Source organism: Salvia splendens, chromosome 11, assembly GCF_004379255.2.
Source record: "Salvia splendens isolate huo1 chromosome 11, SspV2, whole genome shotgun sequence".
Classification (NCBI taxonomy): Eukaryota; Viridiplantae; Streptophyta; class Magnoliopsida; order Lamiales; family Lamiaceae; genus Salvia; species Salvia splendens.
The window spans coordinates 4,641,816-4,655,743 of record NC_056042.1 but is presented as its reverse complement, the minus strand read 5'-3'; the positions used below and the strand labels follow the sequence as shown (position 1 = coordinate 4,655,743).

At 34.4% G+C, this 13,928-nt stretch overlaps 2 protein-coding genes and 1 non-coding gene across 4 annotated transcripts in view; all 3 read right to left on the bottom strand.

Moving 5' to 3' along the window:
* LOC121756375 (peptidyl-prolyl cis-trans isomerase FKBP16-1, chloroplastic-like) overlaps nt 1-13,928 on the bottom strand; it is a 542,442-nt gene that overhangs the window by 238,896 nt on the left and 289,618 nt on the right. The gene's annotated exons all lie outside the window — the stretch shown is intronic.
* On the bottom strand, nt 4,289-4,382 carry LOC121756651. The gene has a single exon (XR_006041030.1). It is a non-coding gene; the product is annotated as a small nucleolar RNA Z122 (small nucleolar RNA).
* On the bottom strand, nt 5,070-11,579 carry LOC121756341 (putative DUF21 domain-containing protein At3g13070, chloroplastic). Its single transcript, XM_042151859.1, has 14 exons — nt 10,851-11,579; nt 10,269-10,366; nt 10,086-10,179; nt 9,331-9,408; nt 9,103-9,206; nt 8,364-8,445; nt 7,947-8,086; nt 7,798-7,876; nt 7,633-7,696; nt 7,044-7,135; nt 6,857-6,922; nt 6,416-6,532; nt 5,769-5,948; nt 5,070-5,692 (listed from the first exon to the last, which is right to left on the bottom strand). The coding sequence occupies exons 1-14, from the start codon at nt 11,427-11,429 to the stop codon at nt 5,453-5,455; spliced, it is 2,013 nt and encodes a 670-aa protein (XP_042007793.1). The 5' UTR covers nt 11,430-11,579; the 3' UTR covers nt 5,070-5,452.

Here is a 13,928-nt window from a genome sequence, read left to right as displayed (position 1 = left end):
AATAAATAAATTCTGCAAAAAAAAGGTAAATTTTAATTTTTTATTTTTTTATTTTTCAAATTTTAAAAATATATATAAAAATCATCGAAAATCGACGCCCACATGGCCGACGCGCGTGGCGAGCCAGCTCACCAACATGCTCTCGGAGGAGTGGCCGCATCGCTGGCTCGATGCTGTCTCGTTTCGCCGAGACGAGATTGAGACAATATCGAGCTGCCAGCTGCAGATGCTCTGAAAGGTGAGTGATGCCTAATGGTTTAAGGAAATCAATTACCCTTTGGGACATTTGAATTGTTTCATAATCCTTTGATTTGATGTAATTTTGAACATTGAACTCTATTTTTGTTTTTTTATATGTTGTTTAATTTCTTGTATTTTGATTAAATGGTTAAGTAGAATGATCGTCTGTTTATTTATCTGTAACAGGGGACGAGAGAAAAGTTAGTTTTGAGGGGAGAAGATAAAAGCGCTGGACTTATATTTTCGTTAAAGTTCAATAATTATTATGAATCAAAAAGGGAGTATTTGTATCGCATTTATAATATTCACTGTCAAAATTATAAATTCAATAATTATTTTACAATCAAATTTAAATCTAATTATTACTATTACTAATACTTTACATTTAATACTCTCTCCATCCCATAAGAATATGCACTATTTCTTTTTTAATCCGTCCCATAAAAATATGATCTTTCTAATTTTAGAAAGTCTTTTATCTGAAACTCATTCTCCACTAAAAATAGTTTATTTACCTTCTCTCCACATCTCTCTTACTTTACTAATTTTGCCTTAAAACTCCTGTCAAAATCCAAAATGCATATTCTTTGAGGACGAAGGGAATAGTTTTATCACGATTAATACACAATTAATGTGATATTACTAGTATTTAACAGGGAAATAATATTAGTAAATAAAAAAAATACAAATGCTAGTCTTTTCCCTAATTATATGTTTAATACAAAATGTTTTACGTTTCAATTTAGTACAAAAAATAGAATAAGGCTATGCGGCCGCATTATGGCCAGCCATAAATTAATTAAATAACAAAAAAAATTGATTTTTTTTTCAAATTTTTTGTTTAATACTACTTGATTTTCCTTTTATATCATCTTCATTATATGTTGCTCAACATGTTAGTGTTGCCCTTTCGTAGTTTTTGCTCAACTTATTACTACTGTCATTTCTTCATTGTTGCTCAACGTATACAGTAATTCGTGATATTAATGTGTTTTACGTAATAGAATTTAAAGATAAGTATCAACTCACAAGTCCATTCACACACATATAAGTTTATATCGGTAATTCTAATTTTTTTATACATGTAAATGGACTAAATTAACTCTTTATGGCCGGCCACATTATGGCCATTTAGCATCACTACAAAAAATATTAGGTTTATATATTTCATACAAAAAGTTTACTTAGAACATTTCTACTAAGAGAAGGTAAATGAAAGAGGCATATCATTTATATACCTTCTCAAAAAGTGAAATATATCATTTCAAAAAGTAACACACTCCAAAGGAAAGGCATATAGAAATGTATATAATTTTTTATAAATAAAATAATAGTGCAAAATGTATTAAAAAAATTAAAGTGTAATACCTTCTCAAATACCTGGAAAATGATTATTCATAAAACAAATATGATAGTTCTCTATTGATGAAGATGAAAAATACCTCTTTAAAATAGGAAAATACTCCCTCCGTCCCACATACTTTGACCAGTTTTCTATTTTGGGCCGTCCCATATAATTTGACTCATTTCACTTTTACCATTTTTAGTAGTGGACTCCACATTCCACTAACTCATTTATACTCACATTTAATTATAAAACTAATATATAAAAGTAGGACCCACATTCCACTAACTTTTCAACTCACTTTTTATTATATTTCTTAAAACCCGTGCCCGGTCAAAGTATCCCAAATTATATGGGATGGAGGGAGTATATAAGAGCATCTCCAATAAGCACGGACGTCAAATAGCCATCAAATAGCCTTCACACTGCCACATCATCAGCACTACAATTCTCCTGCCACATCAGCTTGCCACATCAACTGGACATCAAATAGCCCTCACATAGCCTTCACACTACCTATCCACATCACTAATAACAATTATATAATTTAATTTACACTTGTATCAACATACGGAATTTAATTTACGAGACAAATACGGGAAATTCGAATAATACTATTAAAATTTAGAAAGTACATTAATTTTAAAAAAAAGTACAATAATTTAAAAAAAGTACAAAAATTAAAAAGTACAATTAAAAAAGTACAATATTTCTATATGGAAACATAAAACATTCAAGGATGTCTCTATAAAAGAGAGACAACCTAGAATGATTTTTGTCCCACATCAAATGTGAAACATAAAACATTCAAGGATGTCTCTATAAAAGAGATACAACCTAGAATGATTTTTGTCCCACATCGAATGTGGAACATAAAACATTCAAGAATATCTCTATAAAAGAGAGACAACCTAGAATGATTTTTGTCCCACATCGAATGTGGAACATAAAACATTCAAGGATGTCTCTATAAAAGAGAGACAACCGAGAATGATTTTTGTCCCACATCGAATGTGCAACATAAAACATTCAAGGATATCTCTATAAAAGAGAGACAACCTAGAATGATTTTTTCCCACATCGAATGTGGAACATAAAACATTCAAAGATGTCTCTATAAAAGAGAGACAACCTAGAATGATTTTTGTCCCACATCGAACGTGAAACATAAAACATTCAAAGATGTCTCTATAAAAGAGAGACAACCTAGAATGATTTTTGTCCCACATCGAACGTGAAACATAAAACATTCAAAGATGTCTCTATAAAAGAGAGACAACCTAGAATGATTTTTTCCCACATCGAATGTGGAACATAAAACATTCAAAGATGTCTCTATAAAAGAGAGACAACCTAGAATGATTTTTGTCCCACATCGAATGTGAAACATAAAACATTCAAAGATATCTCTATAAAAGAGAGACAACCTAGAATGATTTTTGTCCCACATCGAATGTGAAACATAAAACATTCAAGGATGTCTCTATAAAAGAGAGACAACCTAGAATGATTTTTGTCCCACATCGAATGTGAAACATAAAACATTCAAGGATGTCTCTATAAAAGAGAGACTACCTAGAGTGGTTTTTGTCCCACATCGAATGTGGAACATAAAACATTCAAGGATGTCTCTATAAAAGAGAGACAACCTAGAATGGTTTCATAATTCGCAAGTCCATTAAATATATATGGGCTATTACGAATTTCTTGTATAAATTTATTTGTAAAAATTGTTTTTAAATATTAAAAACAATTTTCATAAATAAATAGTATTTTTAAATTCGAATTTTTAAAATTCAAATTAAAAAAAAATTAAAAATTTGACGCCGGTTTAGTGCCGATCCGGGACGCACAATGGCGCCCGTGAGGATCAGCGTCGGAACCGGCGTCAGCGCGGGAATCGGCATGGCGACACCGATTTTGACGCCGATTTCGCCCACGCCGGTTCCAATGGTTCAGCGTCAAACCGGCATGGGCGAAAAATCGGCGTCGCAGTGGTGACGCCGGTTATTGGAGATGCTCTAATAGCTTCTCAAATATCTCTATTGAGAACAATTTTTCATGAAAAAAGTAAATATGGTAGTTAAATAACTTTACTTCTGCATTTAGTTCTACCTTTGGATATGCAATTTGTGTTCTAAAATAATACATTTAGTAAGTCGACACTAATATCATTACTTCTAGTTAATGCATGCATACAAAAAGTTTCACATGTTTTAGATTTGTACAAAAAAGTTTTAAGTTAAAATATTCCATTATTTAATTCAAACACAACATTCCATTAATTAATTCAAATACAGATATTTTTCACAAAAATGAAAAATACAATAAAAAAATTCCCCCCTCTTCACCATCAAAATTACCCCACAAATTGCTTCTCTTGAGAGAAGTATTTTTCAGAAGGAAGATTCCAGATACAGCTTCATTCCACAAAACCACATCTCGTCAAAAGCCAAACTTTTTAATTGAGCAGATAACAGTCTACAACCATAGAATTGAACCAATGTCTCTAACCAAAATTCATTACAGGATCAAGTTTTGATTTGGAAAAGAGCTACGTCTCTGCAAAAACATTTAGTACAAAAGAGAAAATCTGAAGAATTGTACAAGATCATGTTTTGATTTGGAAAACGAATTCGCATCTGCGCAAGAACATTGATTAAAGATGAAATCTAAAAGAAAATTACTTAGTAAAAAGAGGAGAATGGGATCAGACTGACGTGCAAATATGATACATACATTCAGCAGAGCAAAGCCTCTGAAAATAGCGATATATCGTTTCGCATCATTTCCCAAAACCTAAATCTCAAAATAATCACAAATTGAAAAACAAAACCGCTAATATAACTAAGAATAGCCATGGCTGATGATTTGCACTCTCAACTACACACGTATATATAGGAAGCGTTTTGGCGGAAGATCTGATCAGCCGTAGCCCTAGTTTTGCCATTATTTGGGCCCAACCAATGTTTGTTATATGGGCCTTTCTAATCAAGAATAAAGTAATGACTTTCACGGATTTTACATTTCCAAATCATTTTTTATTCAATATTTTCTGAATTAAAAATCAAAATTGATTTCTACAAAACCCCTTTTAATATTATAATTGAAAAAAATAATCACATCTCTAGAGTTGCAAACTCTACCTTAAACATGGAAATTCCTACAAGACGATTTTGAGCAAGAAATTCCATGAAAATGTAAATGATTGATTGAAGTTGTTATGTCCAACCTATTTAGTAATGAATCATCTTAATTGAGACGACAAAGTGGTCATCTTCGATTCGATGGGACGAGGGAGTATTTGTTTGGAACTAAATCAAAACCATATAGCATAAAGATTTCTTCACATTTATTTTTCCATTAGTTTTAAGATTCTAATTCCGTAATCAAGTAGTACTCATTTTCAGATCTATAAATCGTTTGGTTATCTGGATTTGCACTCGAACATAATTATTACAAAATTTACAATAAAATCATCAAAAACTCCAAATCAGCCAAGTATTAACCTCAACTAGCTGAGAAAAATAATTACAACATATCAGGCCTTGAGCTGTTTCTGTTTCTTCCAACTCACAGACTAGGACAAATATTCCACCTCCAATTTCTCAAATAATTTCAACAAAGTCGCAATGTTACCAAACAATCAACCTCTATCAAACTCTACATCAGCTGGCAGTAATGACATTTTGGAGAGGGAATAGTATTACATTTCTTGGACATACAGCCAAACAGATATCCCTAAATAAAACTCAGACCATATAAAAAATTCTCTAGTCTCAGAGTTAAATGGCCATCTGTCTCTCCTATGCGTTTATCCAGCATAACTCCCTAGTTACTTCAATTCCCGTTTTTTCATGAAGACGACTACTTTTTACTTACTTGCTCAGCATCGTCTTCCTGTACAGACATTACACAGTCATTTGACATATCGTGAACTGGGACCTCATGATCCTCTGTCCTATCTGATTCGTCATCGCTCATAGATCTTCTCCTCCAAATTTTGGATATTAAACGGGTTACACCTCTGTTCTCCGGTGCCACCTCTTCACTGTTTATTCGTTCAAAACGCACAGCACTTACTTTTCTAGCATTCCCTGCTAGTATCTGCACCAATCATATGAACTTACATTAATATTTAATGAACTACTAAACGAATTCCAAAAATTTGAGTTGAACAAACCTCAAGCTTAAATATTTGAGTTTTGTCGTTCTCTTCTTGGTGGTCAGACTCGGGCTCATCATAGTCAACATGGTCCTCTTGATTTTCTGTTTCAAGGACTACTTTTATTGTTTCACCTGTTCTCGGGATATATCCGAATGCCTCACAGATAAAACCTGAAACTGTTTCATACTGATGACCCTGAGTCATAGGGAAACAACGTCAGGAAGAAAGAAGAATGATATTGAATTGCAACTTTACAGACTTCTGGGTTTTCCAATAGCCAAATACTACTCACCTGTTTCCTATTTTAGAAAGAAGTGTGCAAATAATGATCCTCGAACATGCAATAACCAGTAAATAATTATTATATGCAAACTGCTACTACTAATCACAGTAGTGTTCCTCAAACATGTAATGTTAAATATCTATATGCAAACTGCTACTCGCCACAAACCTTAAAAAGTACTAATATTTCTAAATTATCTCCAATACAATGGCTATGTATGTTACATTTGAACCTCGAGTGTGTGTTCGTCACAAAGGAACAACATTTTAACAGGAAGAAAAGTATGCATCATAATCCATGATTAGATCGAAGATTAGTGAGCCATGATTTCAGAAAGCACTGTTTGAAATATAAGGAAACATGAGAAAATTAAGAATACCTCTGGCATTTTAATGTTAAGATCTTCAGAGAGCTGATCTATTGACGTATTAGCATCCACATCGTATATGCCTTCAGCACGCATGACAACGTACCCAGTCTTCTTCTGGATTTCCTCCTTTATAACAAATAAAACAAATAAAATTTGTAATAAGGAAAAATAGGGCTTGTTTATAAATCTTATTACATAATGAAATGGGGATCTTTAAGATCACAGGCAGAAACTGAGTCCTCGGAGAACAATACATTTGAATGCCTCCATCCACAGTTATTCTTAATTATCAGTTTAACCACCACATGCAAGGATTTTACATTCTGATCAACATACCATGTATCAAATTTTATATCTATTCATAGCAAGCACTGAATTGTCAAGAAGAAAGAAGGGTCACCAATAATCACCAGAAATCCTTCGAGTCTCATTATTACTTAACAGAATTACCTTTGAGTCATTTTCATCAAAAATCTCACCAACAATTTCTTCAACTACATCTTCAAGGGTCACTATCTGTTACAGCAAGAAATATAATTAAACGCAGATGGCCAAACTTATGTAGGGTACACCTCATTGACACATTTCATTAAAATGCTTAGGCTTTTAATGTCCTTAAGAAAAGAGAAACGCTTACTCCAACAGTTCCACCATATTCATTTAGAACAACAGCCATGTGCACCTTCCTGATGCGGAACTCTCTAAGAAGATTCCAAACAGACATTGAATCTGCAATGTTCAATTCATTTGTATATACAGAAGAGATTGATAAGCATGACTATCACAGCCAAGAGCGTCAATATTTCATCCTTTAACAGTAAGAGGTCGTTTGATAGAAGAGAGAAGGAAAAATATGATAAGAACACACATTTTAGGTCAGATAATTCCCTTATATTGGAACTATCTAACCAAGCATAACCCAAGTATAAAGATTAAATCATATCTTTAAGCATTATTCCAACACTTCATATATGTGGCAGGATATAACACCATCTCTCTTATAACTCACAAAAAACATACTCCAACTTTGATGATCACCACCACATGTCAAATATGGAATGACAAGAAGACCAAAAGGAGTGTTGGGATATTTATTTTCCACCTAATAATTTGAGGAGCTAATATCAATTAAAAGTAGTGTAATTTAAAACTTTTCTTCTGAAAGGAATTCAAAACATCAGTCATAATTTGAGGCGCTAATATCAATTAAAAGTAGTGTAATTTACCAGGAACAAAGTATGCAGGTTTGTGGGCCATATCTCCAACTTTAGAAGTTTCTAGCAGCTCCCCCTTTGAAATCAAACAGAATATGGGGTTTTTTTATTTTTATACAATTAGAAGTATGAAAGAACAAATTCTGGGTAATAAAGATATATTAAAACTTAGCTGACCTTCTGCACGTAATCCAGGAGATCCATTGCATATGCAATACCAACAATGTTGTCAATTCGCTCCTCAAAGACAGGCACCCTACAAGCAAGCATGCATACTTTTTAGACCAATCATAGCATAACTAGTTAATAAATAAGGGAAATCATACCTAGAATACTGATGATCTACCCATTGATTGTGGAAATCAACAAGTGTTGCACTGTCATCTATGGCAACAACATCAACAAGAGGTGTCATCACCTCCCTCACATGGGTATCCTTTATTTCCAACACATTTTCAATCATATCCTGTTAAAGTCAAGTCACAGTCAATACGATACAAAATTTACACAGTAAACTAAGCACCTCCATATCTGATCAAAAAGAGAATTATGTTGTGCAAATAATAAAATAATAATAATAATAATACTAATAATAATGACACAGACTGTAGCCCATGTATGTACACGGTTAAGACATTAAACAATAAAAGAAGAAAAATACCGCTGAGTGCTAAACATGCAAGTAACACCAACCTACCCAAAACCAAATACGCTAGCGATCCCAATAAAAATCATCAATTTACCTGCTCTTCTTCTTCGATTGCACCACTTAACTCTGCTCCGCGTAACATCAATTTTAGTTCATCTTCAGTTACGTATGGTTCGCTGAAAGATCACAATAAAAAAAGGTCAAAGTAAGTCAAATAGCACAGAGTAGTCAGAGAAACGTGCAAAAACCAGAGTCTTTTTAATAGCAGTGACCACTGAGTCACTGACCAATGTGCAAAAACTCTGCATGAGTAACGCATGAAACCAAGATAGATACTAAAAGGGAATGCTACAGTATTATGCTTCACAAAATTGATAGAAGGCACTCAACTGTAATCAAGTACTGAAAGTAATCTTACGTCTCAAAGAAAGTTATTGTATGATTGTTTATCTTTATCTAGAATAACTACTAGCAATTACATCTTCTCATTCTTTGCTGCAGTTGCTGACTACATACTTTTTTTTGAAAGGTCACAAGATGCGGTCGATGATAATATAATACTCCCTTCGTCCCAATAAATATGAAACATTTGATTTCCGGCACGAGATTTTATGCAGTATTGTTTTGTGAGTTAATGAAGAGAGAGTAAAGTAAGAGAAATGAAAAAGTGGAGATAGTGTTATTTCCATTTTAGGAAACGTTGCATTTTTAATGGGACAACCAAAAAAGGGAAACGTTTAATTTTTAATGGGACAGAGGGAGTATATCTTAGCTCACACATGTAAAGACGCTAGGAAAATGTAATGCAAATATATTAAGTGAAGAAAACAGACCTTTTTCCTTTTAAGCCTAGCAGTTTTAGCATTCCCATTGACAGATACGTCACAACTCTCCCCACAGGATACAATACGAGGGACAGCCATGCCACTGGCCTGACCTAAAGGCAACAGAAAGAGAAGAACATCAAAAGTGCAAAGGTGCATTTTTCCCTTGGACTATTTTAATAGAGGTATAGCCCTATAGTAACATCATACTTGCAAACCGATCAAGTTAAAACTCACCACAAACCTAGCAACCTCAGTGGCATTGTGGACAGCAATGCTTTTTGGAGTAATTTCTGTGAGTAGCAGAATAGCAACCTGTAAATTTTGGCAACATAATACTATCAAACATTTTGTAGAAAAACAACACGGACAAAGGAGCTGAAGTGAAAGGTTTGATCATTAGACAGCATGCACCAACACCATAAAAATAAAGACAAATATTAGCATCATTACAAAAGGTTTTACTTTTCTTGGCCAAGACTCCTGACAGAATGAATGATTATCTATATTTTGACATTCCAACAAAATAAAGAAAAAGATATGCAAGTCATCCGTATGAAGACAGATAATATCATCACCAGGCTTAACAACTGATAACCCAATTATTTCAAATATAGCGCCAAACTACTGTTGCTACACTACACTGCGACTGAATATTAAAATTCCTCGAACTTAAAAAAGGTTTCTCACCTCACTCAATCTATAAAGATTCAGAATTTCAAAGCTACGATTTCATTCAAAAAAACAATAACAGAGCATCAGAACAAGTTTCAACACTCAGAAAAGGGCCTATATGGTCCATACTGAAATATGGACTGTTAAATTGACAGTCCATATTGTATTGACATCCTAATTACCATAATATTGCATCTTCAGAAGTAGGCAACATTCATGCTAAGAAAATTGAAAAGCTTCTGGAAGCAACTCAACCCAGTTCCATTGCAAAATTAAGTAATTGCTACTGCAATACAAAAACAAAACACCAGACATACCGTCATCACCCCAGTAGCTGCACTAACACCAGCTTGGCCAAATATTTCAGTTGCAGCGTCAGTTACGAGTGCTGTAGCACCAATATTGACCACTCTGGGCACATAAAATATCTACAATAAGAAAACAAGTTCAAATAAAAAGAAGAAAACAGCTGCGAGTCAATTTTACAGGAAGAGCAGTACGTGGTGCCAATGAGGATTGTCGTCAGGAATCGAGTAACATCATTCCGTAGCATTTTGAACACGCCATTCTCTGACTCTTTCTCAGCCAACTCCCGTACCTGAATTTAGTATAAATAACATTAAAATATTCATAGTAATGACTTAAGCTCTATCAACAGGAAAACCAATTTGAATTTCGAACAAAAGAAGAGGCAGCAATCTCATTGATCAGTTTGACCCAAGCCTAGTCCTTGAGATGTTGCAGCAAGTATGATCATCATTCATAAGAAAGTAAATTTGAACATATAAAACTCTTGTTCCAAGGAACTATGTAAACCGCAATAATTGCAAATCGGGACAGGACAAAAGAACCATCCTCACTCTATAGTCAGCTTTTGGATTTCAGTACCAACGAATTACTTGGTAGTAGAAGATATCTTAATCACAATAGGCTTTATTAATCACTACAATATCTTTCCTTCATAGATACCACTATCCAAATGCTTACCAAAAGATCTTTCCAAGACGAAGGTTTAAGGTTCGTTCGTATAGCTCAGATACATTTCTATCATAAAAAAGTATCCAATTGTAAAACCTCATTACCTTCCAAGGCCAAAGTGTTGTAATGGAGGTCTCAGCCATCGAGAAAAATGCTGAGAGGCCCAACAGCAACGCAAGAATCAACCCCTGCTGCTTGAAAACAGTCAAAACCTGCAAAACCTTAGGCCATGAACTCCTCGCCGACAACAAACTACGTTCCCAAACTCCAAAACCGGCAGCCACAACACCTTCCGCAGCCAATGCTCTCCGACAGTTTAATACAACAACCGCCCCAATTGCGGCCGCAGCCGCAATGCCCAACCCTCTCCTCACCAAAACCTCACAAAAATCGATTGCCCTCGCTGCCGGACTATTGGAATCATCATTCGCACAACAACTAGTTTTAATTAAAGAAAGAGGGCTTTTTTCATTGCAAGTGAACAACGGGAATGGGGAGTTGTACGGCGGCGTACAACAGGAGCAGCAGACAAGCTTTTTTGCGGCGAATTTAGGGGATAATCTCAGCAAGGAACGCCGAGGGAAGACGAAGGAAGAACTCGAACCGCTGGCGAAAGCGGATCGATAAAGCAATGTGGATTCAGACGCGGCGGCTACAGCCATGAAGTAGTTGTGTATGATCATAAAAAAACGAAATTGGGAATAATTAGGAAGAGATAAAAGGAAGTTGGTGAGTAGTTAGAGAGAGGAGAGTATAGAAATGCAGCAGATGGCTGCGAAGCTCATCGTGGTTTAATGTTGTCCCAAAGCTACGACTGGTGTAGCTCTGCGCATTTTTTTTTCTGCAATCGAAGGAAAAGGTTTTATTAAGACAACTAGCACCGGTTGATGACGAATATACCCCTCACAAAATTGAAATATTGCTTTTATTTGTTTGAAATTTTTAATATGTGGACCCTACATTTTTAATATATAAATATATAATTCATATTCCACTAACCTTTTCAACCTACTTTTTATTATATTTTTTTAAAACTCGTATCGAATCAAAACGTGTCAAACATTGGGACGGAGGGAGTGAAATTAGTAAATTCATGGCTGTTGATGCTAAGAGGATATGTGACTTCAGTTGGTATATACCGGATGTATAGATGGTAAATGTCGGATCCGTTGACTTAGCATTAATTATAGATCTCATGCTTGCTTCAATAGTTTCACTTGCTACTACTATTTTGATCATGCTAGCAAAATAGTTTCACTTGCTGCTACTATTTAAGGCGATAAGTCACTGCTAAACCAGCATTACCTGCATTGCATATTACAATAATGTATTTTAAACCAACGAAACAATAAAAGAATAAGTCTTAATGTACGATATAATTGCACAAAACTCACTTGGATCAATAGTTCCTTTCCAGGAGAGTAATTAGGAAAACCAGTGCACCGATAAACGTCATGAAAGACAACACATCCAGACATTCCATCGCACCAGCTATATTAAACTTTGGTCGTGAATAACCATCTATCAGTCTCAAGCTAATGGTGATTGATCCGATCCTGACAATGTTAACAAAGTGTCTGAGAAGTGTTGTATGACTGGAGCTTTGCTCACTCCACAAAGTCGGGCAAGTTCTTGTGCAGAAGATAGGTAATATCACTGGAAGGAAAGTGCTATATTAACTTATCATTGAATCTTATTCAACTTCATGTTAGCAACTATCTATACATATGATAGGCATAACATATAAATTAAGAAGTTGATCAACGACTATCATAATTAACTTTTTTTCACATAAATATATATAACAACGGAAATTAACATGTTGTGCTTACATTGAAAAGATGAGTGCCTATATATGCATGATCCACAACACTGGATGGATCATCAAATATATAAATATCGGCATCTTGGTAAAGAGCTCGCGCAATTTGTATCTTCTGCTTCTGTCCAACACTCATGTTGATTCCCCTCACCAATAACAGTTAGATCCCCAAAAGGTAGAATCTCCAAGTCTTTATTCAGCGAGCATGCTTCAAGGACCCTATTGTATAGCTCTCTAACCATTTCCTTACCCAACAATATACTTTCTTCTATTTCCTTACCAAACAGTTGAAAGTATATTGAAGTATTCTTTCAACTGATATACGATATTTAAATTGAGGCAATAAATCACTCCTAATTAAACCAGCAACACCTACATCTATAACAACTTTAAACAAATTCAGCACGTAAAACTTAAGAATAAGTTTTAATATACGATATATTTGCACAACACTCACTTGGATTGCTTCTTCTCCTTTAGTCTGCGAGTGTTCAAGCGTTGTAGTAGTATGAAGTAGGTAATGGGAAGAAAGTGAGTTGATATTTTTGCTTTATATTCACGTCTCAGTCACCCAAAGTTTGTCACAATTATAACTCGGCACGAGTTTTAAGAAATTTAATAGAAAATGAGTTGAAATCGCTACTTTTTTTTGGAAGGTCGATCACTAGATGCTGTCAATGATACGATAATTCACGTACCTACATTTAGTAAAAATAACATTAAAACATCCATAATAGTAATAGCTTAAGCTCTATCAACAGGAATACCATTCAAATTTCTGCTTTCGCAAAAGCAGAAATGTACTCACGGAGTACTTTTTTTTCACTTTATTGAGAGATAAAAATTGTAATTTTACAATTATGTTAAAAATCCTATTGCCGAGTAATTTTTGAAAACTTTAGGAAATTGTTTAATCAATAATTACTTTTATCTAATATTTTTCAAAATCCTTTAAAATTATGTACAATATTAGAGCATCCGCAGCGGTGACGAAAGTCGCCACCGCCGTCCGCGCCGTTGGCAAGGCGAAGGACCGCCGCTGCTGCAGCCGCGCCGCTGACACGGCGCTGCTCGATGTATCGAGCACGTCCGTGCCAGCGGACGCACACGTGTCTCCCTCTCATTCGTCAACGGCATAGCCGTTGAGTTTAAAAAAAATTTATTTTTTTTTAAAAAAAATCGGTTTTTTAATTAAAAAACCGATAAAAAATAAAAAAAAAATTCACTTCCCCAAAAAAATATATCCGTTTATAACCGTTTTTTACACCTTTTTAATTTTTTTTTCATTTTTTTTACCCCAAAAATACACACTTTCATCGGGTAATATTAGCCAATAATTATGTAATTTTTAATTTTTAGG